Genomic DNA, 25424 nt, shown 5'->3' on the forward strand with positions numbered 1-25424 from the left:
GTGCCGTACAGGACTGGGGCTTTGCGGGGTGCTGGAGCTGTGCGGGACCAGGGCTTTGCAGGGTGCTGGAGCTGTGCGGGACTGGTGCTGTGTGGGACCAGAGCTTTGCGGGGTGCTGGTGCCGTACAGGACCGGGGCTTTGCGGGGTGCTGGAGCTGTGTGGGACCGGAGCCGTGCGGGACCGGGGCTTTGCGGGGTGCCGGAGCCGCGCGGGACCGGGGCTTTGCGGGGTGCTGGAGCTGTGTGGGACCGGAGCCGTGCGGGACCGGGGCTTTGCGGGGTGCCGGAGCCGCGCGGGACCGGGGCTTTGCGGGGTGCCGGAGCCGTGCGGGACCGGGGCTTTGCGGGGTGCCGGAGCCGCGCGGAGCCGGTGCCGCGCGCGGTGCCGGTGCCTCCCGCCGCGGTGCCGGTGCCTCCCGCCGCGGGGCGGCCCGGGGCGCGGCCGGGGGTGGGGGGCCGCGGCGCTGCACCGCCCCGCCGGCGCTGCCGGGGGAGTGGTTTTCCCCCGCGGCGGCGGCGGCGGCGGCGGCGGCGGCGGCGGGCAGGGCTGGCTGCGCGCGAGGAGGTGCCGCGGCGGCGGCGGTGCCAGCGCCCGGCCGGGAGGATGCGGACGCGCTGACGGAGCTGCGGGCTCCCCTCTGCCGCCGTGCATGGGAGGCGGGCGGCTGCCGGCCTCGCCTCGCCTCGCCTCGCCTGCCCCGGGCCGCCCCGGGCTGCCCCGCCGCGCCGCCCCGCAGGTGAGCGCCGCCGGGCCGCGGGAGCCGCGCCGGGGGCGGCCGGAGGGAGCCGGCGCGGGGGCTCGCCGGGGCTCGTGGCGGAGCTGGCCCTCGGGGGGAGCGGGCTGCGGGTCCGCGCCGGGGCGGGCGGAGGCGGAGGCGGCGAGGGCGCGGGGCGCGGGGCAGCCCGTGCAGCCGCGGCTGCGGCCGGCAGCGGAGCGGCTCGGCTCGGCCCGGCCCGGTCCGGCCCGGCTGGCGGCGGTGTCCCCGGGGTGGCCGGCGCAGACCGCCGCGCATCAGCGCGCTGCCCCGTTAGACGCGTGGCGGCGCGGTGCCGCCGGGAAACGGCCGCCACCTGCAAACCCGCCGCTTGCCCGGGGCTCCGGGCTGGAGTCCGGATGCCCAGAAGTTCCCACCTGCTGCCCGCGGACAAAGCCCGCCCGCGAGCGCGGCGGGAGCCCGTGTCGCGCCTCGGCTGCGCGCTGCTCCGGCGCCGAGCGCTTGTGCGGAGCGGTGGCTCTCAGCTGCGAAACGCTGTGCGGAGGGAAGAGCACGGGAAATCTATTGTAACGCTGTCTCAGGAAAAGCATTTTACTTCCCTGCATAGTTAAAGGGAGTTATAGGGGAAGGAAGAACCGAAACTGTGCCTCTGCATTGCTTTTTCCTCCGTATACTTTTTTTTTTTCCGTAAAGGATATTGAGGAGAATTCACGAAAGAATGGATTCCCCTTTAAAAACAAATCTCATTTGGCAGCTGAAAAGCCTGTTGGAAGGAATCCTTATCAATGAGAATAGCACTGAGAGGACTGTTGATTTATGGTTTGTGATCATCTCAGCTGTTCATTTATTTCATTTTTTTTCAAGACAACTTTTGAGGCAAGGAAGTGGGTAACAAAACGTAAATTTAAGACAATGATGCTTTTGCTTGCAGCTTAGCTGAATTTGGTAAAAGAACACTGCTTTTTCCATCTGGTAGCAAATACCACACATACAATTACTTGCATAGAAAGAAAGAACCTACTTTGCCCCGTAAATGAGGACTATGTTTTACTCTGAGCAAGGGGTGTGAATATTTTCCTACTGCCAAGTGAGTGTACCACAAAAATTTTCTTTTAATCCGGGACAGAGATCTGTTTGTGTATTTCTGAGTATGGCTACAGTTGGCAGAGGAGAGTTAGGTGTGACTGGATATAGCATAAACCTCTGAAGCCACAGTGAAGTGATATACATAGAGAACTCTCTTTCCATGAGCCTTTTTCTGGCTGAGATCTTTACTGCAATCATATAGTTGGTTGTATAGTGATGGAAGACCTTCTGGCTATAGGCTCAAACCTTACTGAAGCACCTAGAAGTTTGTGTTCACAACTACCCCGGAGTCTGGCTCTGTTCACAGTGCCTCCTTATGAGTAGCCTGGAAATGAAGGTGAAGCGAGGAAATCTGCCCACACACAACCAGTCCCAAGCCAGTGTTTTTTGTCTCTTAGATTTAATGAGCAACAAATTTTGTGCCCAGAAAAGAATTCAGCTCACAGCTCAGGATTTTGGTAATTAATATTCCATTTTAAAAACATGTTTGCAGAGTCAACATTATGATTACAGAGAGAAAACAAACAAACAACGAACTACCTGATCTGGTTTCCTTGCTTTCCTGATCTGGTCTGACAATTTGTCAGTCATGTGGAATTTCCTCTAACGTCTCTGGTACATTACTTTAGCAGAAGATGTGAATGTGCAAATATAGTCACCACTTTCCCTCCCTTCTCACAAGGGTCCCTTTGTATTAAGCAACAGGCTTTTGCATAGATCAGGTATCAAACCACAGTGTCACAGACTGAAGTTGTTCCTTCTTTCTCATTTCTGAAATTATGCCCCTGTATTTGAGCCTATTTAACCACATAGGTCTATTTTGGAGGGGTCAGTCACAGACACCTTGATCCAGGGCAGCTCCTACATCACTGAAGTCAGAGGGAGCCCTGCTGTGACTTCAGTGAGAACAGCATCTGCCTCTCAGCAACAGCCCTTCCCGTTGCTCCTCAGACTTGTGTACGTTCTCTGGAAAAATCTGTAAATGAATCAATTATTTCCTGCATTTTCCTTCTTCAAAGGAAGATTTATTGCGAGCCTGTGAAAACTGCCAAGCGGTAACAGGTAGAATGACAAAGACTGACTGGTACCAACAGGTCCTTAAAAGCATATCTCAGCCCTCTGTTTCAGCCTTTGTCCCCCTTTGATTGTAAGTCCTTAGGGGCAGGGACTACCTCTCCTTCATGCTTTGGAGAGAGGTGGCCAGTACCATCCTTGGCAGAAGGGACACAGGAGCTGGAAGAAGATGTAGCTGGCCAGACAAGTCCCTGCTTGTCGTTGGTGCTGCACTGGGTGATCCTGCGGCATTTTGCCCCGGAGTCCCAATGACAGGACCATGTGGCAACATAGCAATGGTCCATGTCCAGCACTGGTATTCAGACCATTGCAACTTCTATAAGATGTTACCCAAATTTTCAGCTGACTTTTGGTTCTGACACACACATGTATAAACTGCCTCTCTACAAATATTTAGGCGACTTCCAGATCCACAAGGTGCATGTTACTTGGTTGGCAGAAACACTCATAGCCCTATTAATGCATATATGCTTTCAGCATTAATGACTCATTCCAAAAATACACTGCATTTTTCTTTTTTCAGTATTTTTTTTTTTTAAATCTCTGTGTTATCCTTGCCTGCCATTGTGCCCATCCCTACTGTGATAGCACGCACTGTACTCATATCCTTCATCTCAGGCTGTGGCAACTTCACATACTTTGGAAATTCAATTAAGTTTCAGAGTTTTAATTCCTAGAGAAGAACAGCTGCATTGCTGGTGTTAGGTTGTGATGTCGTGACACCTACTGTTGTTCTGTTAATTACCAATACGGAACATTAAAAGTCCCTTCTGTGACTTTGTTCTCCCAGAAGTGTCTGTTTTTTTTTTTAATTTTTAATCAGTCTCTTACACTTCTGCTGCTTTGGCTGTACTACATTCTGTACTAAATGGCTCAGTATTGCATGATATTACAGCACTGATAACACCATATTCTGATTTCCCCAAAGTTATAAGGAAATAACTAATTTATCTTTTAAGTAAACAGAGTGCTACATACCTAGCTTGTTGTTCTCTTTCTGTTACCTATAAATGAGCCCGGTTTGACAGACTAACTGGAGCCCTCTTTCGCAGTGCTTTCCAGAAGGACATCAGACATTTTGCAATTCATCTCATGATGTTTCCATCTAACAATCACCTACTGTGTGTTGCTGTTCTAAGATACTTTTTCCCACTCATCTTCTGTTAGTGGGACTGTGGTCTGAATTCAAGACCATCCACTAATACTTAGGGAATAGCAGAAAGCAGCTCAGGAAGCAAACTTTCGCCTCTCACCAATTCCCACAGCTGCTATAAGGTGAGGGACAATCATTGCATGAACAGTATCAGAGACAGAGAATCATCATCTTCCAAGGAAGATCCCAGAAACAGAAACAAGTAATGACATTTCTTTCTGAGACCATTTAGTAGCTGTTGCTCTGAGTTAGAAGGAATGATACGCATGTTTGTAAGGTGCTGGATTCATAAGATGTTTTTAACAAAGTGAAGACAATGCAAGGTCCTCTGCATGAGCAGAGGTCAGAAACACACTGCTCAGCACAGGCATTGGAGATTCTCAAAGCAAGTCCTCAGTGAGAAAGTATTTGCACAGCAAGTACCAGAAGAGATACCTCTAAAAACATTTAACAGCTTGTTGAGGCTTATCTTTAATTCTGACGGGGCTGTTTTCTTAATGAGGTCCTCTCACATCAATCAGCTGCCGAATCTAATGCTAAAAAGAAAAAAAAAATCCCAACTTTCTCTTGGCACCTCTTCCATGAGGACTCTGTGGAGATTTCCATGATACCAAGGTCTACTAGCATTCAGAGGAGCTCGCTTAGTCATTCTTCCCATCTGCTCTGTTTCTTCCTCCCTCCGCTGCTCCGCACATGCTTCCTGGCTGTCTGCTCCTCATCCCTATCTCCGTGTGTCCTGGCTGGCTGCCCCAGTCTCCTCCTTTTACCTATCACTTGTGGCATCTTCCATGAGGAAGCTCAGGTAGTTTAGAGATGAGATCAAAGAGCTGAAGTAAATGAGCTTCTATAAAGCAGCCAGGAAGAAAGAAAAAAAGAAAAAGCCACAAAAGAAGCACCCATAGCAAGCAGCATTGCTAACATCATTTGCTAAAAACTTTAGAATTAAATCGCCCCCAAGTCATTAGATCACCTTAAACAGCATGACAGTTAAACATGGACATGTTTTAGGTTTTTTTCCTTCTGTTTTTGACCATTTATGATTCAAGTTTCTAGCTCCTCTCGGCAATTAGGACTACTAGGAACTTCCACAGCTACAACAATTTGAAAGTTGAGATTTGTGTGTGATCATAGTACTCCAGGAGCTGGGGATATAAGAAGAAAAATGGAAACCATTGGCCCCCATCGTGCAACAACAAAATTCAAGGACACTGAGTTAGCATGATCTGCCAGTTTTGTACGATGCAATACAAACCTGTATTTTCTAGTGTTGGGAGTCCACAGATGAGAGTTTGAGAAATTCCCTGGGGTGATATTTACCCCAGTAGCTGCTCTGGAGCAGGCAAAGTAAAAACTGCAGCTCTCTGCGAAGTTAGTGGAGAGGCAGCACAGCCTGGAAATAGCAGCCTCCTACCCCTTTTCACTCTCCCAAACTACATGCTGTGTCTCATGCCGAAATGCTTGCTCCTCCACATCGAGAGTCATTTCATCTCGCTGCTTCCTGAGAGAGATCGACATCTCCTGTACAGCGCACGCTGCCGAGGAGAGGAAAGCAGCTTTGGCCTGTGGAGAGCAGCACTCAAGTACTGCGTGGGTGGCAGAAGACAAGAGCTTCTGAGACGAGGGAACAGAACAGATCTCTAATCTCCAGACTCTGACACATATCGCACTTTTCTCAGTTGCTTAGGAAAGAGATTTGCATCCAAAAAGAAGTGGGAGGTTTAAATAGGAGTTCATACACATGCACATTTATCTTCAGTGGTCCATGCTATAATTTGCATTTCTCTAGTCCCATGGAGCTCACAACACTTCATAAAACACGTCCACTACAGATGTACAACCAGAGGAAACAAAGAAACTGTCCAAGTTCCTATCTGCAACGTCCAAAAGCTTAGCTCAGTAGGCGCTCACACTGAAAGTGGAGGCTGCCGAGTAGCACTAAGGTAAGCATATACTTGGGGAGTGTAGAGATGCTGAAGCTGGAGTCCCACTCTCCGGGGCAGGCTCCTAACTCTGGATGGCACAGATACGTATTTGGCCTTAAGCATCACATGGCTTAAGCCATAGCTCAATCATACTAAGGGAAAAAAAGGGAGTAACCTCCTTCCTTGGTCTCACACCACATCATGCCCAACATCTCAGCACCTGGCGCATATTGCTGAACAGCCCCAAACAGCTTTAGACATCAGAGAAGTTGTCGGCTAGTGTGTGGATCATCTCTGTTCTGAGCTTTCATCTACTGAGTGCGTTAAGATGCTGAGGCATCCGCTTTTATACCTAACACTAAAAGCAATGTCTGATAGTTAAGGGGTGTCAAAAGCAAAGGGCACTTAGGGCAATAATATGAGACAGAAAAGTTGGATCCGCGGAAGCACCTGGCCCTAGAAAACTCTGACTGACGTTTCCTTGCAGGGACGTGCACCTTCTGGTGTGCTGTTAACAGCCCCTTCATTTCTTCATTTGCCACGACAACTGTAGCTCTGTCCTAGATCACCCACGCACCAGCCCTGGCTGAACTGCCAGCCTGATCTGCTGCATCAAAATGGCCCAGATAAGGTGCCCCTTCTCCTCATGGGTGGAAAAAGCTCCTTGGACCTGGCTGTTCTTTGGGAATCACCAAGCAGGGTTCACTGTGGCTTGTTGAGACTGTCCAGTTTGCAAAAATTTAGCAGGAGACCTTTGCTTTTCTCCTCTAACATGCCCTGTTGCAATTTCCCTTGGAATCAATAGCCTTTTTTTTCTTTTTTGTAGCATATACGAAGCCTAGACTCCTTGAATGGAGAAAAGTTTGCATTTACCCAGAGCCTTTAATGGGGTGAAGGGAGCGGTGGAGACCCAAGGTTGAATTCCTTGTTTGTTTGAGGCACTATCTGAAATCAGTGGGAACTGTGTGCGCACTGCAATTGCATGGGTGAGCTCCGAGACCTCGGTGTTTACAGTCCTACCGAAACAAGGCAAAGACCATGGAGCTGCTGAGCTCCTTCGCAAAGGGGCAGGGTGGGGGACTTCTCTTGAGCACAATTTAAATATGGGGTTGGTAAAGCCCCTGGGATTGTCCCATTGAAATAAGAAGGGGAGGTCACTCATTTCTGCAGTGCCAAAAAATGATAAATTTGCACATGTAGCAGTGGTTCAAGGCCAATTTCTGCAGCCTGTCTGCACTTATTTGTTACAAGGTGAACTTTCAATGTGGTATTGTTAGGCTGTTATCATAATATTTCCATTAGAGCTCAGTGGAGGAATGATTAACTCAGAAAGCCTGGGAGGGGAGAAGGGAAGAGCCTGGCCCCAAGCAGCTGCTAATCTAGTGGCAGCCCTGCCTTGGTGTGGCTGTGGGCACGTTTGCTGGAGGGTCACGTCTCTGGTGCACTGCTCAGCTCTCTGTCGTCACTGATTTTGGGACAGTTGGAGGAAGGAGGATGCTTTCCGAGCAGGTGTGGGACTGCAGGATGCAGTGACAGTGATGGTGACCTGATTTCAGAGGTGCTGCTACCTCCCGGGGAACTGCTCAGGGCTCAGCGCCTTTGCAACGCAGAGTTCCTTTATCAAGGAGCCGGTCTGTGGGCCACTAGGACTGAAAACTGTGGCTGGTGCATACTTCTGTTTTGCAGATGAAGCACGCTTGCTTTAAAAATGTCTACATTGCAATTTGCAGTGAATTTACCCCAAGTAAATGTATCTGCTGCTATGCATGGTGGAGTCATCTCTCCTCATGGCAAAGCCAGGAGATCCAGCTGGGATGAAGTTTCCCACACACCCTGGCTGGCCAGAATAGCTGTACAAAATCCTGCTTCTGCTCTCTGTTGGCAGTCATCCTCCTGCGAGAGATGTAAACACCTCCCTAGGACAGACCATGTCCCCGTGGTGCTGAAACTGCTAACATACAACAGACCCCAGACACTTTTCAAAGTGGGAGAAAAACCCAAGAGCACCTTCTGGTCTATGGTCTTTTGGCATATGCTGAGCATCGCTTTTGGAAATCCATCCCTTTCTAGGGGCATGGAAGGAGGAGGGCCTTGATCTGGGCAAAAGGGCCAGGGCTGAGGTGTTGCTTGATCTCACTGGGGGAACCAGCTCTCTTATTATTCCCATGGTTGTATCTCTGTAGGCTTCACTTGGGGCTGTGGCTCCTAAAGAGGCAGGACATGACCAGCTCATCAGAGTAGTCCCTAAATCAATTATTTTTTACTAGAGTGTGTAGGAGGGCTCTCCAAGCCCAGGCAAGGGGTGGCAGGGCAGGGGCAGTATCACCTGCCTCTGAGACTTGCGACTTTTTGCTCACTGTTAATAGCAACACACACATGCACCATCATGTGGCTCCCCTTGGCAATGCCTCGTGGGCTGTGTGAAAACAGTTATTATTTCTGTTGTGGTAGTGCAGAAACAGTCCCAGCTCCCAGACCAGCCCAATGTGCGACATGCAACACATCATGGCGTGCTTTCCTCAGAGAGGTCCCATACTGTCCCAGAACGAGGGCACGTGACAAATGAGAAGAGGAGGAGAAGGCACAGTGACAGCAGGGGTACATTGCCCTGTTAATGTGCAACTGAACCGTTTCAGGTAATTCATGAGTTTGGATTTCTTTCAGGAGAGAAGGTAAGAGGAGCTGCACAGCTGTGTTGTTATCACCGGTGCCAGAGAAGAAGCTGATTAGCAAGATGAGGCAAGGGAGAGCAAAAGGTTTGCAGGTTAATTGCGGGGGCAGAAGTAGGGTAGCTTGGGAGAAGGTGTTTAGGGCAAACGGAGGTTCCGGGCTGGACTAATCAGCAAAGAAGAAAAGGCAGGTTAAAGTAAGAAGAGACAAGAAGAGATAAACAGTGAGAAGCTGTACTGGTGTCATTTCCAGACTCTGTTTCCACTGAAGTAAAGGCTCATGCATGGCCTCAATAGTTCTACCTTGTTTTTAAAAGATTAAGCAGTGCTGTAGAAGGAAGGGTATTAGTTAATGTTTCCTCTAATGTCAGCCAAAGGAGATAATCACATCTATTAGGCAGATAAAGTGAGTATTGCCCCTTGAGAGAATAAATGCACACTGGTAGTTTTATACACTGGAAACACTGAGCTCTCCAAAATCTTGGTTGGGAAGAAGGTTTTTTGCTTTTAAATACTGATGTGTGGGGCTGGGAGAAGGGACTTCTTCCACTCTGCATTCCTCAAGTGATTTTATTTTTATTAACTTTCAAGTAGCTGAGCCCTGGGGGCTGAAGCCCCTTTCAAACATTGCACGCAGCAAGGCACAGAGTTCCCCAGGAGCTTTGGAGAGGAGTTCAGTCTTGGGCCAGTTCAATCCATAACTCCTTTGCTGAGCCTGGACAAGCAATGGATGTTGTTTTAAGTCATTCAGTACTGCGTGGATTCATATATACCACTAAACAGTCATGTGAAAATACCTCTAAATAGCAACTGGCCTGGCCTGTATCCAAACCAGAGACCTAGAGGCAAACAGTTATGCCCAGTTAGTAATCCCTTGCATCATTTTGTCTGTCACTGATAGCTGACTCTATATAATAACTGTTCTTATAGCATCTAATCTTTTCTAAAGAAGAGATTTAAGGTAGATGAGTTCTTGCTGAATTTTCATGGGTTTAATAACAGCAGTTTTGTAATGGGCAGCAGGATAAAAATCTTCCCAGAGTATTGGATGACATGGTGTTGGAGGCTCTCTAGTTTCTATACAAGAGTCAACTACTGAATGTAATCATGAATTTTTAAGGAGCAAAACATCAGACTCTCTGAAGTTGGTTTGATCTTTGTGGAGGAAGGAAAATTGCCAGACAAGAATTAAACTCTTCCAAATTGGATGGATATGTGATTTCCTGCTTCCCTAGCTTGCAATAAGCATGGCCTGTAGCATGTGAAGAAACTCCAGAACGCAATGGACAATTTTCCTCTGTCACCGTTTTTCAATAAAACCAGTGTGCAGTTAAGCCAGTGTTATAAATCTTAGTAGGAAGGCCTCCAGAGCAGGTAGATTTGTTTAATCACTTGGCCTGGAATCCAAACCACTGGAGTATATAAAATATATACACTAGTGCCATTCACTTCACTGAAAACACCTTTTTCCCATCCAAGCAAATAGCTGTGGCTGGCATCAATATATGTTTGGCAAGCTGTAGGGATAAACAGATTTCTCAATAAATCGTCTTTGGCCCAGATGCTGACTATATTTCTGCACTATAACTTCTTAAGTTCCTCAGCTAAGACCTTTTGACAGAGGAATCATAAGAAATCAGGGATTCATGCTTTGAAGTGGTGGATCCTTATGTCTGTTTTCCAGACCTCCCCATCCTGATTCCAGTCAAATTATTACTTTCAGTTTGGAGTAGACTTTTCCGAACATCACTTCTCCTGTGACATTTGTAAGAAGCATGCGGTAATGAAATCCTAACGTATCCTTCTTTCAGTATGTTTTGTCTTCTTTGTGTCTTGACCGTTAGCTTTTGAACAAGAATCTCATTCCTTAATGTTTTGAATTGTATTTCAGTAAGCCCACTGGTACTATGAAGTAAGGGTATACATTTTTATTTTCTGATTTTCAAAATATCACCAAAATTGCTGTCTGGAAGAATTTTGGTGTTTCCCAGTTTCAGCAATTTTTATGTAGCTTACACTAAGGAATAAGGTTTCTCATCAGGAAAAGAGTCAGATGCCACAGTATTTTAGTTAGGAGCTTTGGGTGTTTTTAGAACATTAATTGCTTCATAATTCACTAGATATGCTACGAGCTGTATCCTTAGCAAAATCATTTTACATTTGGCATAGAAAATTATACAGACCTCCAAAGTAGGAGTTTCTGCCGCCTCCTTCTGAAGCAGCAAGTTTACGGTAGTAATCTTTCACATGGGTCTCTGCCAGCTTTGTCATTCTGGTTGCACGCTCTGACACTGTTATATTGTCTCTTTCAGACACTTTTAGGATTTGACACAGTTTGTGCAACACTTCATCAACAAAGTGAACATCTGCAGCAAGGACAGTTTTCGGAAACAACATCCTTTTATGTGATTGAAGGTAATGTGCTGCTTATGTGATTGTCTCGTACTTGGCATTTTTCCAGCTCCGAATCTCCTGCTCTGGCCAAGCTTCCCCTTTCCTGCCCTTCCTGGGTTGGCCTGGGGACCAGGAGGGTTTTCTGCCATCCCCATGCTCCGGAAAGCACTTGTTCCCACTTGCATCTTAGTTTAGACAATCAGCAGCTTTTTGTTTAAACCAACGATGCGAGCTCTGCGAGCCACAGAACGTGGCTCCGTCTGTCTTTGAGCAAACTCTTGGCAATTGCCTACAGACTTTGTCCCCAAAGCTGCAGCAAGGCCACTGCAGCAGACATCAGTGCAGCCCGTGGGCTGCCGGCACGGCGAGCCCATGCTTTCCATGGCCCCACGCAGCGCCTGAGCCAGTTACACTGCGCTATGGTCCGGGCCTCAAAATGCATCAAAGTGGGACGCACTGCCATAGAAAATGAGTCTGCTGTGCAGTGCTGGTGCGGATCTGGAGCTTCTGTCATGCAACCTACCTATTAGCCTTATCCACAGAAGTGCTTCATGTTTTCGAAGCTTGAAGCCATTCTGCTTTTAAGTACTGTTTTGCAACCAGGAATTTCACAGGTCAATTATGCCCTGTGTGCAAAAGCTAAAATAAAAATGTGTGCATTGTTTCTGAGTGCTTTCTGACAGTAGGTGGTTTAGCACTTGTCAGCCTATATATTGCTCTGTATGTTGCTGACCTTCTTAGCACAGTCACAAACAGCAGAAACCAGGCTGTTCATTTGCCCCATGCCTCTGGAAAAAAATCAGAATAGGATGGTCCTGCAACTGTAGCTGTTGCATTTAAGGTAATCTTCTCTACATGTAGTTTTTTTCACAGAAAGGCAAGAATAGATTTTGCTCCTTTTCCCCTAATTGGTATATTCGAGCTTAATTAAACCTAGGGGAAGTAAATGCATCTCTTAATTCAATGCTAGAAGCTTTTTAAGGTTCAGAGTAGGTGACTCATCCACTAGAAGAGAATTTATTCTTTGTTTGTAAATGCTATTTATTACCTTGTTTTGCATCACTATGGCTACTGTATGTCATTGGTGATATCAGCACCTACCATATGTAAAATGAATGCAAGACCCAGTTTAAAGGATGGGATAGTTCTTATAATAAACCGCTTGTATCCACTACTCTTCTGTTGCGTGCTAGTACTTCTCCCATAAAAGCAGCAGTAAAAGTGGATCAATACTTTCCATCAAAACCGCCTGAAAAATAAAAAGTTCTCCTGCACGTATATCATGTCATAGTTAAAAAAGCCCTAAGCAACAACCAAAACCCTTTTTCAAATTCAGTGGCTTTATAAACAATTCCACAGTGTCTTACAAGTGATTTCTAAGCTTCAGATGAATTGATTTGCAGCGGTATTTTCAATTATTTTATTGCTAGTTATTTTTAGAGTTAAATACTTAGTTAAGCTTGTTAGAAACATCACTGCTTTCATGGCCCATATGGATTTCTTTTGCTCTCCGTTACTGATCTAAGCGGAGACTGAGAACAATTAATCTATTCCAGTTAGAGCCTAATTCTTTTGCCAATTACATGGCCCCATGTTCTTTTCTGAAACGCATGAAGTACAATCACTTCTGCCATCCTATTCAATCAAACCCTTAAGTTGCACAGATTTTTGGAATGGCCTGGGCTTCAACAGCTTGGGAGCTGATTCACTTAGGCATCTGCTGTAACACTGGCAGGACTGTCACCATTTTCCTAGCCAGAATCATTTGTCTTTGTCATTTAGAAATAATCTGCAGGGTGTAATGCGGTCTTAGGGAAGCACAGAGTCCGTTATTGCTCAATAATAGAATTTCATGAGGTCTTAAGAACATCTTTGAGCTAACATGACACATTTGAAAGTGCAAGAGTGGATGTATATCTCTAATGTGCTATGGAACAAGGACAGAGAACTGATTTAAGGACTCGGTGCGTATTGAAAGAGTGTGGAAATAAAACTGCCAGCTGGGGAGCAGGGGGCAATGGCAGCAGCCACTGCTGGCTAGCAGGGACCGAGCCCTGGGACACACAGCAGTGTGGCATGTCTTCTCTGCAGCAGCCCAGTCCAAGCCTTCATAAATCCCAGCCCCCCACAAAGCCACTGAGATTATTTCCAGCCTGAAACACACGTTTTCTCATCCAAGTCCCTTTTCCTGCTACCCAGAGTGACTGGGGATGGGGCATCAGACCCTGAAAAGGTCATAAAAGAAAGACTTCCACCTTGGACATGGTCAGAGCTATGTTCCCTGTGCTATTCCTGGTTCACAGTTGGGTCTGGCTGACAAGCAGTGCAAAAGCCCCGAAAACGGGCTCTTTGTGCAATGTGCAGAGAGGTGGGGTGGGGGCGCAGGGTCCAGAGTGGCCCACAGTGGTCATGCGCAGAGGCAATGCTCGAGGTGCAGTGGGGGCGCACAGAGGGGGCCTGGACCAAGTGGGAGACTGGGACCAGACCAGGAAAAAAGGCACGAACCAGCCGCTGAGCGAGCACCAGGAGGTAATGAGAGGGAGGAGGGCTACGGGGGGAGCAGGACACTGCTTTCGGTTGGGGAAGAGTGTGAGGGCACGTCTCTGTTGTCGTTAGCCCTGTCTGTGGTGCCACTAACAGCTTGCATAGCTGGAGCTGCGGTCACAGCTCCGGGAAAGGGCTTCGCTGTTTCCAAGTCACCAGTCTCTCAGGGCTGTATCCACAGGTGCCTAGTGGTACGGCTCACTGGGTGATGTAGGAATGAGAGTGTGCCTGAAAAAGCCTGTATTTTACCGATTAGGTGGTTGGTGGCGTTGTACCCCTCCCTTCCTCCTGGCGAGGTGGACAAGTCCAAGCAAGGGCAGTGAGCTTGAAACGCTCTTTCTGGCAGGCAGAGTTTGGCCCTCCTCTGTGTGGCTGCGGCTCCGGGCGGGTTTAGATCATGCCAGATCAGGGCTTCAGTCCGGTGCCTCACTGAGCTTCGGCGCCTGCTCGTGCTCTCCCGTTGCATGTGTGCATCAGAAAGCTTGCCGTTCAATTTGGCATCTGTCAGTCACAGGCTGGCCCTTCAAGGTGTGCTGAAACCTTCGGGCTCTGCCCTGGCCCACAGCTGAGCTCGAATTTCTCCAGGGTCTGCGGTGCCCTTTTTTAGCTATGATGCAGTGGGAGTGAAAGTCTCTGCAATATCACACTGTTCTGTGCTGCAGCTAATTAAAGTCATTGTGAAGAGTTTTGGAGTAATTGCAGATATTGTAAAATTTAGTTTGGTGGGGTAATTGGTAATGTAAGCCTGAAAGAAGTTATGCTTAAGATGTTTTAGTTTGTAGTTCTTAGTAGGAACAGCCTTGTCAAAGAAGGCTTTTGTGTGTGAGGCGGGACCAGGATTAACGGCAGCATTTAGTGATGCCAAAGGGGTGCTGTGGCAACTCATGGGGCAGTGTGACCGATGGTGCCTGTGTCCTGCCGGAGGTTCAGGTAGTGAAGAGCTGCTGCAAATACCAAATACCAGCTCAGGAGAATAAAATGGCCTGAGCCAAACCCACCTAGGGCTCAGCTCATCAGGGGAGATGATGAATTTCCATCCAAAATGAACGTGGCGCATTTAGTCTATAGGTCAAACAATGTAGTTCAGCCTCTGTTTGCTGCTATATGCTTAATACACGTTATAAAGTTTTCAAACACCCTCCTAGAATTTTTCAATGAAAGGGACAATGTTGTATCTATAAATCCCAAACGTGAGGAAAATTCTAATGCCCTGGAGGTGCAATTACCCAGCCACAGCAATGATTGCTGTGCGGCTGGCCCTGTGCCGGTGCCCAGCTGGCTCTGATCGCTCTCCTTCTGGGTGCTAAATGCCAAGTGGAACATGGTGGAAGCAAGTGCCAGAGCTGTTGTGACTTGGGTGCCAAACAGCACCAGTTAATGGGCATATAAGCAGATTAAGTTCCTAAGTCCCTGACTTAAATGAGATTTGGGTGCCAAACCTTCCCTTATGCAGTTGAAAATTCTATTCTGAACCTTCAGGCAACTAAAGACAACTGAAAATCTGGCCCTGGACACCAATACAGCTGGTGTGTTTGGAATTAACAGTTTAAAGAGAAGTGCTGGTTCGTGACTAAATGGAAGAGACATCTGGGAATAGCAAATATTTAAGACACTATGAAGCATCAGATTGTGAATTTTGTTCAAGGTTGATATTTCCATGATTAACTTCTTTGTCAACAGATGCAATTTCTGAGCTCGTGTATTGATAACAAACAGGTTGCTGATAACATTGGAGGGCTTCCATTTTCCTACTGATGACTCTGGAGCTATGCGGGGCTCCTTTCCACTGTCCCCAGAGGGGCAGCCGGGGTTGATGTCTCTCTCTGTGTCGTAGCACGAGGCGGTAGCCATCCGCTAGGAGGGCTGCTCATGCTGAAAGGGGAGGACATCACTTCTGTTGCTGCTCCACCAGTGCCCCCACTTGCTGTCCCTCATGCTGTGCCCTGGGTGGACTTCCAAGGGGACTGGGTGCAAACATGCCTCCCCTCCCACCGTGGATTTGGCCCCAAATGCTAGCGATACTCCCTGCATGGCGTGGCAGTACGTGTTGAATGCTCTTTTCTTAAATCTCTGCTTTTCACTCTTTTAGGGAAAAAGATGCGTCAGGTTAGATGTCTCCTTTGAGGGGCTTCTTGCCCGCCTCTGCCAAACGGTCCTCCCCGTCCAGAGCCCCAGCAGAAGAGACGTGGCGCAGAGCTTGCAGCTCCTGTGCAGGCTGCCAAGGGCAGGACAGGGGGGCTCCCTCCGCAGCCCGAGGGCTTTCCCATGTGGAAACCCCAGGCCGGAGGGGCAGGAGGACAGCGGCACTGTCACACCGCTGGTGACCCCAGACATGGCCCAGTGGTGGGCTGTTGTGGCTGCAAGAACATAAGCAGCAAACACATGTCTGAGAGAGGGAACGCTGGCAGGCAAACAGATTTCAGGGGTTATTTAGAAAGGACAGTCTGTAGCACAATTATTTTAACAAATATAAAAAGCCAATGTCTTTGTTAAATTAACTGTGGGGCCAAAGTGCAGAGCTGAGTTTTCCAATTCTGTTTTAATATTTGCAGCATGACTGAGGTGATGAACACACGGGAACCCGTGATGGAGGAATTTACCTTAAGCCAGTCTCCTGAGGAAGAAGGAGGCCCTTCAACCCAGGTAAATTTAGAAAAACAGGAATATCTCCTGAACTGCTTTTCAAAAGCAGTGTAATGCAACTAATAACTTTCATACATGTAGATGTTGAATCGCTGAGCACAGCTGACAGAAAAACAATTCCTGAAATATATGTTTGATCCTACTTAGCTTTTGTTTAAAAATGCAAGAATTGTGGCAGAAGGGTTTCCTCTGGAGCAAGCCCTCCAACGCACAGTTATAGCGTTAGCAGGCCTCTGGAGGGATGCAGGCAGAGAGAATGTTTGTCACCAAGAGCAGAACTGCAGATGTGTCTCATCTCGTTCAGGTCCAAACAACCATCATGTGATGAAGACGTGCAGCAAAAGCCATACCTTTTATACAGCCACACTTGTAATGAGCTAACTTTCTTCAAGCTCAAAGAGAGCTCCCTTTTTTAAAAGGAGACAATTTGAAATGTTTGTGTAATTAACATAAATGGCTATTACATGATAGCAGTAGCACTGGTCAGGGCTATTTACTGGCAGGTGCAGGAACATTTTCTGTCCCTGGGCAGTCTCACAAACCCACTCACATGCCCACTTGTGGTGCAGTTTCCAGCAGGAAGGAACGTGATGTCCTGAACTGCCCTTGCGACAACCCACGTTCCCTATTATAGTCTCTGTGGTTGTGCTCCCAACTCTTGGTGTCACTAACAGTGGGACAAACCTCCTAAAAGTCTCCCATTGGACCTGAGTTGCTTCTCAACATGAAACATATTGTTTCAAGCAAACTCAGTATTGCACTCAGAAAACTACCCTAAAAGAAGCTGATTAAAGGTTGCAAAGTCAAACATTTGGAAGTCAGGGAAGTGAGAACTGAAGTTGCTTGTGCAAGTCCATTTATGCGATTAAAGAAACTACCATAGATTTTTTCTTGCCTCATCAACTGCAAGGATGGATAGTGCTCTCTCAAGGACCACCTTTTCAATATTCTGTTTCCTCTTTTTCACCTAATGCATGGTCCCAACTTTTCATTATTTTGGTATTGTATGCAGACCAAACGTTGTGCTAACTCCAATTCCAACTCCGCATATGTCTTTAGGGCTTTTCTATGGTGTCCCTGATCATATGCTCCAGAAGGTTTCTTTTTTCGGTTCATTTATTGTGCCTCTCTGGGAGGAGAAGGTGTTATTATGCCAACTGAAGCAAAAAAAACCCAGAAAGTGAGTTATGCAAAGTCCGTGACTCAGCAGGAAAACCAGGGCTCTTCCGGCAACTTCCAAGCACTTTGGCCAGGAGACTGTTCTTTCTCTTCCTGCAGTCTCCTGCCCACTTGTTATACACTCCAGCTTCTGCAGAAAAAATAAAGTTAGAGCCTACAGGCAGTGCTCTGCTTCCTGCCAGTCCTGACTCATTCCTAGAGGGACCTGGTAAATACAGGACTTCAGTGGAAAAAACATGATGTGATTCGTGTGAGAAGAGACCATATGAGAATGACACAAACAAAAATAGACAAACTGAGGCTGCGCAGTTGCCTTTCCTAAATTCTGTTGCTTGACTTTGCAGCCTTAATATTCATCTTTTAGAATATTTTTAGATCTGTGTGTGTCATTTCCTAGGTCTTCAGAAAATAGATGGAAAAAACAGATATTCTGTCACACTGGATCCTCTTGCTGTTATCAGCGGGCTTGGAGACTGGGGATCTTGCACGCAGCCCTCTGCCACTTGAGCTAGTTGAGCAACGGTTGGAGGGAACAGGTCACTTTCAGCTGGGAAATAGGGCAATTTGCCCACAATTTTATGGCTATTTTCTGCCAGCTGAGCAATGGGGCACAGCTACCAAAAGATGGCCAGAAATTCTGGAGCAACAGGGTGTTTTCACCTTGTCTCATATTTGGAAATAAGAGTTTAGCAGTTTCTTAAAAATTCCTCCCAACCAAGACATCTGCTAGGGAATTTTCATCCCTAATATAAACAGTTCAAGAGGAGACGGTATAATGGGAAGTTGTGGGGAGCTTCCTGACAGGCACCATAAACATGTTGCTTGTGATCAGGACGAGTTACGCCCATGTGAGTGCAGCTGCAAGAAGCATTAGAAAGGTTTAGCTTCAGTGATTCACTTAGTTTAGCTGCACTGAAGAGGCTTTCTCACATTGAAAAGTCCTTAATTGTGTCTGTCTGCTACCCTAAAAATAATATACAACATTTTTTCATCTGCATGAAGGTTTGCAAAGACTGATGAATCTCCGTGGCACGACCATGGGGAATGAGCACATGAGGACAGGAATTATTGTCCTTCCCTGTTCGCAGCCTTGCAGCCAAATACAGAGATTGCAGCTCTGTCTGCTTCCTATTGTGGCTAAAAACACGCTTGGTGCTTTCCAGACACATCGGAAGAGACTTGCCCCTTCCTCCAGGGCTTGCTTCCCTGTGCCGGCACTGATGTCAAGTGTGACAACTGCAAGCAGTTGGTGAGAGCTGGGATGAAGAGAGGTAACAGAAGTCATGGAGCAAATACCTCCGTCAGGCTCTGACAGCTCTCCCAGCTGTTTGCTACCACACACCAGCTCTACCACCCATAGCAAAGGGCTGGGTTGTCATGCAGCCAGGACTAAACCATGCTTTCCCACTTTTAGCATGGCTAGGAAATATCTGCAGGTGTCCACCTGTGCGTCTAGCAGGAGCTGTGCTGACACTGGCTCTGTCTAACCAGATACCCTGATTCTGCTGTAAATGCATCACAAGTATTTGAGGAGGTTCCTACAGCGTGCAGCAAACCTGTGGCAGCACCAGGAATTAAATTTGGAAGATTCTTGCTCTCAATCCCTTGTTCAGTCCCCTAGTCTTCGCCTTGCTTTTATTGTTACAAGTGGAAACTTAGCTGGCCAGGAGAAATTTACAGCCTGTTAGTGCAGATATGCAGAAGTTTGAGGAGCCAGGAGATAAGGTTTCAGCAAAGCAGCAATAGAGTTCGTGTTACACTGACATCCTGGAGGATTTGGAATGAATTTTCCTCCAAAAAAAAACCAGCAGAAAATCCAAACCAAAACAAAGTACACTGAAAGGCTTAAATGAACCAGCTATATTGAAAACAAGAAAGCACTTTTACATATTATAATATCCTTCACTAAAAATACCTAGTTCAGCTTCAAGCTCTAATCACTGTATAGTGTTTGACCTGCAGTTTCAATGTGACAAATGAACATAATAGCTGGCACTGTCCTATGTGTAAAGGTGATCTCTGGGGCTACCTGTTTTGCATGAATGCACCATAAAATATAGTATTGCACATTACAGAAAATAGCTCTGCAGAATGGTGGCTTCTTAATAAACTGTCACAGCAAGAAAACATGAATAAATCATATCAGAGTAAAAGGGCAAAAGCTAGAAGGGCTGCAGCAGCCATTTAGTTTAGTATTACAGCAACAACCTTTGTGTCCTAAAATCCCACCAAGACTGAAACACAAGTGTTAGGCAGCAAAATGAATTTTTTCACCTAAGTTTTCAGTTTATGCACCTTGGGTCACACAAGTCATGACAATTGTTTGCCCAACATGCTGGTGAGAAAAGTTGTATTTCTGGTCCTGATCTCTTGTTCTTTGCACAGCGAGGGATGGCACGCACAGGTGAGTGTGCTGAGGCCTGTTAGCGAGGACTGCACTTCTGCATCCTCCCTTAGCTGGTGAGGAGCTGAATTTAGCAGGTTTTGAAACCCTCCCTGTGCAGGACTGTTTGCCCTGTTCAAGTTTGTTGGAAGTTGTGATGGACAGATGTAGAAATGATGGTACTGCTGCTTGCCCTCTTGCTCAGAATACGTGCTCCTGGACAGTGCTTTGACAGGCATGTCACCAAATGTCTCACCAGGCCTTCCCAGACTCACGTGAGAAGTACCCCAAGCTGACCAAAAGACTGCCATCGATCGTGGTGGAGCCCACCGAGTCGGGTGAGGTGGAAAGCGGGGAGCTGCGCTGGCCACCCGACGACCTGAAGTCAGCGGAGGAGAAGAGTCTCCTTGGTGACCAAAGAGCCTGTGTCCAGCAGCAGCAGATGGATCTGGAAGGTCTGAATGAGTAATTTTCATCCTCATTTCCCACAGAGAAATAACAGTTTCAGGCCATGCCATGCACTGAAGCTAACAGATAGTGTATCAAAGAGCAGTGGGTACTTGGGGTTTGCAGTGGCTAGTGCCCAGGAACACCTGCACTAGAGAGGGAGTCCTGTGGACTTAAAACTTCTTCATAGCTCTTGAGCATATGGTGTTTAAATCCATGTCAGGTTCACTGCTGGCCATTTAAATGGCCAACAGGCAGTTTAGTGCACATTAGCATTCACTCTATAATCCTGTTCAGTGCAATATCTGTGTCCCTATCTCCTAGCCTAGAAGCAAAGAATTTAATAGCTGCACATTCAAAGCATCATGGTGTCCCAGGAGTGCATTAATGTAACAGGCACTCACAAATAGGTAGATATGACTAATAGTGTTACTGTGGGGTAAATACCTGGCTAAAGATAAGAACTTGGCAGAATGTAGCTTGCACAGCAAATGCTCTGGTATGGCGACTAGTCTGTTTATTTCTTTTTTGTTTGGACTCTGTGTTCTCTTTTTCCCTTAAAGTGTGACACAGTTTCCGCTTCAGTGCACCACCATTTGTTGTCCAAATACCCAGAGATGGCAGCCGGGATGAGGTGCAAGATGCATCTTCCCATATCTTCAAAAGGGCTATGACAAATTTTCTGATCTTGGAGTGTCAAATCACCTGCTACTCCAGTCGGCATTTCTGGGTGGTGGCAACTACAGGGTGTGATCAGTCAAGAAGAAATATGAGCCAAATATGTGGCCTGACCTCCAGATTGTGCATGATAGCCCCCAAGATTTTTGTGTGCAGTGATATTAGGCCATGTTAGGTCTTCAGGAGTGAGAGGTCGAGCAGATTTCATGAAGGCAACAGGTTGTACACTCAGTGGGTCTCCTACCTTAAATGAGAGGGATCATCACCTCATCTCAATAATATCCATTCTGAAGTCTGAAGTCCCCTGTAAAGTCAAGCTGTGATGCCCTCAGAGCATCCTACTTCAGGTTTCACTGCTAGTCTGCAAGTACAAGACTGAGCACCCTGATGTGCTGTCTGCTTCACTGAACAGGCAGAACCAGATGAAGGCTGGCATAACTGTATGGGGAAATACATACTGATGAACTATTTCTTTGCAGATACTTTAGCACATCCAGCTCAAGAAGTGGAAGATGATACAGATCCTCTGGAAAGCAGAACTGAAAAGGATGAGTAGGAACTCCATGGCCTCAGAAGTGAAACTTCATTGTGAACGTTGTTGAAAAGCTAACACATTCTGAAGACATGTCAAAGTAATCTGTATTTAAATCTGCAAGGGTTTTATTTAGTTAGTACCTGGTAAGAAGTGTATGGGCTTTAGAACTGTTCTTTTCAACATTTTGATTTTCAGGCTGGGATTCATATTATTTGTTTAATTTTTCCTCGGGAAACAATGGGACACATTAGGAAATGCATCACAGACATGATGAGATTATAAAGGAAAAATGCACCTAATTTCAATTAGTACATTTCATTGGATTTACCTTTTTTAAGCAAGGTTGCTTTCAGATATCAACAGCAGGACAAAGGGGTTACATTTCTATAGAAGGGATGTCTTAAATCTAAAACCTTTCTTGTTTTTAGCCATTTAAAACTAGCACTGTGATATTATGGACAATAGATGTAATATAATGTCACCATTTGATTTTGTAACTTTTGTATAGAGATGCAAGTGTAAGATTTGCCTACATCGCTACGCAGGAACTCCAGGCTACCTTCCAGGTGCGGATTAGAGCAGTTCTCTCCCTTTGACTAACCTGTGCAAATTCAAATGAACCAGCCTTTTATTAACCGTCTTTTCAATAAGGTTCAGAAGTTCTAGAAATACTTTCTTGCTGTACATTGATGAACTGGAATAGCTAGTCACTGGTGTTTGTGGAGTGAGACTGTTTGTTGTAGAGTTGGTTGGGTGCATCGTGCTGTTTGTGCACACTTCGTGGCCCAGATCCAGCTGTGGTGTAATGCACTCTTCTCTCCACTGAAGCCAGCAGAAATGGCTCCTGCTTCCGCCAGGGCTGAATTTGTCCCACCTTGTTAATAGAAATTGTTGTGACTTTTCTTTCAGTATGTTTTGTGTATAAAACAAGCGCGGAGGCCCAGTCGTTCTTCCCTTGACCTACACAAGGCCGTGGTTGAGGGGGGCAAAGGGAGCTCAATGGCACAGCCCAAACCTCCTTTGCATTTTGCAGAGGCCTTTTCATGTGATGCCAGGTCTGCACTGGGCCATCTGCAGTAGGAAGGGGTGGAAGCGGGCTCAGGTGGGTAGATGCGCCGAGCGTCCATCCTGCCCTCGCGGCACTAACTGCCAATGCGCCCGGGGCTTGGAGCTCCCTCATCCACAGCACGACCTGATCAGCTTTGGTTGCACAGCTCCGATAAAGCCACCTCCTGGAAACCAGAGCTTAAGTTGGGACAAGCTGTCTGTGGACATGTTGGGCCTCCGTTGGATTCTCCTTCTCTGCTGTGTTTGGGGATGGATTCGGGGGCCTTTTCCACAGGGGTGAGCCCTTTTCTGCATGGGGGCCTTGCAGAGACTCCCTCCCACTGGGCACCATCCCTGGAGAAGCAATGATCTCGGGCCAAAACATTACCCTTTAGACAGTGCTGATGGAGATACTGCCTGTATCAGAAGGGTTTGACTGTTTCAGTGGAAAATGTCCAGTAAGCTACAAAGCTGGCATTCTCCACGTCTCCAGGGCTGGATGGGCTCTGTACTTCCAATTAATTTTGCAGCCGGAAAAAGCCGCTTGCTATAGATGGAATGAAATAATAGAATTTCTTCCAGCATTAATTCCTAAGCTTACTTTCAAGTGCGTTCTTTTCTCCAGTAATAATTTTCTCTAAAGGAAACTTTTAATTGTGTGATGATGGATAAAATTTACTGGCCAGATGTATTAATAAGATAAGTTTATACCTTCTTAGCAACCAAATTTAATATATTTACTTACAAAGAATTCTGTGCAATGAATCTTTAATACAAAGGAAAGAGACTATTTTACTTCAAAGCAACATTAATTTATGTACAAAATTATAGCTCATTGTTTGGGGTGTTTGGGATCTAGGACCGTTTTTATAAGCAGTGTAGTACAGTATAACGTGATACTTAAGTTAAACTTTGCTCTCTTAACCTATATAACAATCTGTTTAGCCTTTTTGACATAGACTTTCTTACCTACTCTGTCACAGACTTATTTTGTTGGATGAGGTTTTGCCAGTTGTGGCAACTGTTTTCCTGTAAGCTGTGGAAGTGAGACCAAACTTGAGATAAGGGTTTGGGTAAGGCGCAGAGCACCGAGAGGCCGGCGGGCTTGCTGCCAAGAGGGGAAAAGCAGACTGGCAAGGCAGCTGGGCAGATGCGGGGTGCTCTTTAAACCTTGCTTTTGCATCGACGATCAAGAAGTTTTATAAAGCTCTGGGGAAAAACAGCAACGACGGCGATGTATCTTTAGCTGTATGATTTCCTTTAATCCACGTCTGCCCAGCTCTGTAAGGAATGACGTTAGATGTATCATTTAATTTGCTTTTCACTTTATAAAAGGAAAAACAGTTATTTGAAACACTTCCCCCAATTTTATATGTTCTCTATCTGCTTTCAGACACTCCCTCCCTTCCTGCTCTGGATGGCCCTTATCCTATTTCCACCTGAGGTCAATGGCACTTCCCTAAGTAAGTTTCCTGAAGAAACACACAAAATCCTACGAAAATGCCGCACGGCGTCACGTTTCTCATTGCAGTACATAAAGCTGCAACCCATGTAGAAATGCCAGACTTCATTCTTCCAGCCTAATTACTCCTCTCTTTCCTGCTTCCTCTCTCACATTCCTCCTTTTAAGTATTTTAACTGAAGTGAGTGGATGCTTCAAACTAAAGCTTTCTACAAAAGCCGAGTGGCCTCAGTTTAACAGCCACACAAAGCCAAGCTCCTCCTCCCATTCTTATTTTTCTGAACTTAGGCCAGAGGCCCTAAAATAGGAGAGCAAGACAGAGAGAAAATTGTTTTATAAAAACAAACCCTACTTATTCTACTTGCAGGTCTATGAATGTCCTTACTTTGTCCGTGTACAAGTGTTGTCTCTCCGATAAACTCAATAGTTGTTTTGTATTTTTTTCTGGATGAAAAGCTTTGTAGAAACTAAAAAGGAAAAAAAAAAGATATTCAGTCATATTTTTCTAGTCCAGCTTGTAGAATATTTCATGTAGTGCAGAAAGGAAGTTTTATGGAGTAAGGCATTGTTGGATTTTGCTCTATTTCAGTTCTTTCTAATTTTGTAAAATGTCACCTGTACATAATACTCGACTAATGTATGTCCTGTAGATGTATTACACTGTTTAGTCTATTAAATGCCTATTATGGACCGACTGGAAGAAGTGGTATAAGCCACAGTGTCTTGGTTTAAAAATACAAAGGGATATTTGTGGAACTGTGCAGCTCCTGTCCCACAGCAGATATGGAGGAATTAAGCCTTCTTTAAGCCTGCTTTTGCCCTGTGGCATACAGCTACGCACACTGGCCCTCCTTCTCAGTCAAATTCAGATTTACACCAGTGGCATCTGCCATTTCCCTCTCTTGACCTGGAGCCCTTCCTAGACAAGGCAGCCCAAAACTCCTTGCTTCCATCTTGCGTTTCCCTGTAGCCCTCACTGGAGAGCCCCTCTCGAGCGCTGCCGCCCCGGGGGGTACCCCGTGCAGCATGCCGTGCTTGCAGCAAGCCGGCTGGCTCATCTGCATCCACCTCGTAGTGCAGTGCACTTTGCAGAGCCCGGCAGGAGCTCGCGTTACCAGAAACCTATATCCTGTGGAAGAAGAGTGGAGTCATGTGGCAAGGGAGATGAAAGGCAGAGATAATCTGCCACTGAGCAAAGAGTATTTTCCAAAAACGTCAAGTTACCAAAAAGCTAAAGATCGTGTAACTGGAGCGTGAGACTGTCACTCACCTTTCACCGTTCCCTAGAGGCTACGTTCAAAAGCGCCCGCCGCCCGCTGGGTTGTACGTCAGGGAGCAAACGGCAACAGCCGGCGTCCGAGCCAGGTCCTCCTCGGCGAGGACGGGCCATGCCTGGGCTGTGCCCGGCCAGTGGCTGCAGCGCACTTCGGGCTCGTGCTTCTCCCGGGCGTTTCTGCAGCGCTCAGCACCTGCATGAGCACCCTGGCACAAG

General features: G+C 46.8%; 1 protein-coding gene across 2 annotated transcripts; it reads left to right on the forward strand.

Annotated features, from left to right (window-relative positions):
• Positions 1-591: 591 nt before the first annotated feature.
• On the forward strand, positions 592-24633 carry LBHD2 (LBH domain containing 2). 2 transcript variants are annotated; one of them, XM_067295636.1, is made up of 7 exons: positions 592-737; positions 10933-11035; positions 16111-16201; positions 20023-20218; positions 21368-21520; positions 21932-21989; positions 23864-24633. In XM_067295636.1, the coding sequence occupies exons 3-5, from the start codon at positions 16112-16114 to the stop codon at positions 21442-21444; spliced, it is 363 nt and encodes a 120-aa protein (XP_067151737.1). In that variant the 5' UTR covers positions 592-737; positions 10933-11035; position 16111; the 3' UTR covers positions 21445-21520; positions 21932-21989; positions 23864-24633. The 2 variants fall into 2 exon arrangements, with proteins under 2 accessions (XP_067151737.1, XP_067151738.1); XM_067295637.1 differs by lacking the exon at positions 21932-21989.
• Positions 24634-25424: the final 791 nt, after the last annotated feature.

Source organism: Apteryx mantelli, chromosome 4 (genome assembly GCF_036417845.1).
Source record: "Apteryx mantelli isolate bAptMan1 chromosome 4, bAptMan1.hap1, whole genome shotgun sequence".
In the NCBI taxonomy this organism is placed as follows: Eukaryota; Metazoa; Chordata; class Aves; order Apterygiformes; family Apterygidae; genus Apteryx; species Apteryx mantelli.

Coding starts and splice junctions, on each gene's coding strand:
- LBHD2 (XM_067295636.1), top strand. CDS start 16,112: ATGACTGAGGTGATGAACACACGGGAACCCGTGATGGAGGAATTTACC. Junction 16,202..20,022: donor AAGGAGGCCCTTCAACCCAG/GTAAATTTAGAA, acceptor ATGTCTCACCAG/GCCTTCCCAGACTCACGTGA. Junction 20,219..21,367: donor GCAGCAGATGGATCTGGAAG/GTCTGAATGAGT, acceptor ATTTCTTTGCAG/ATACTTTAGCACATCCAGCT.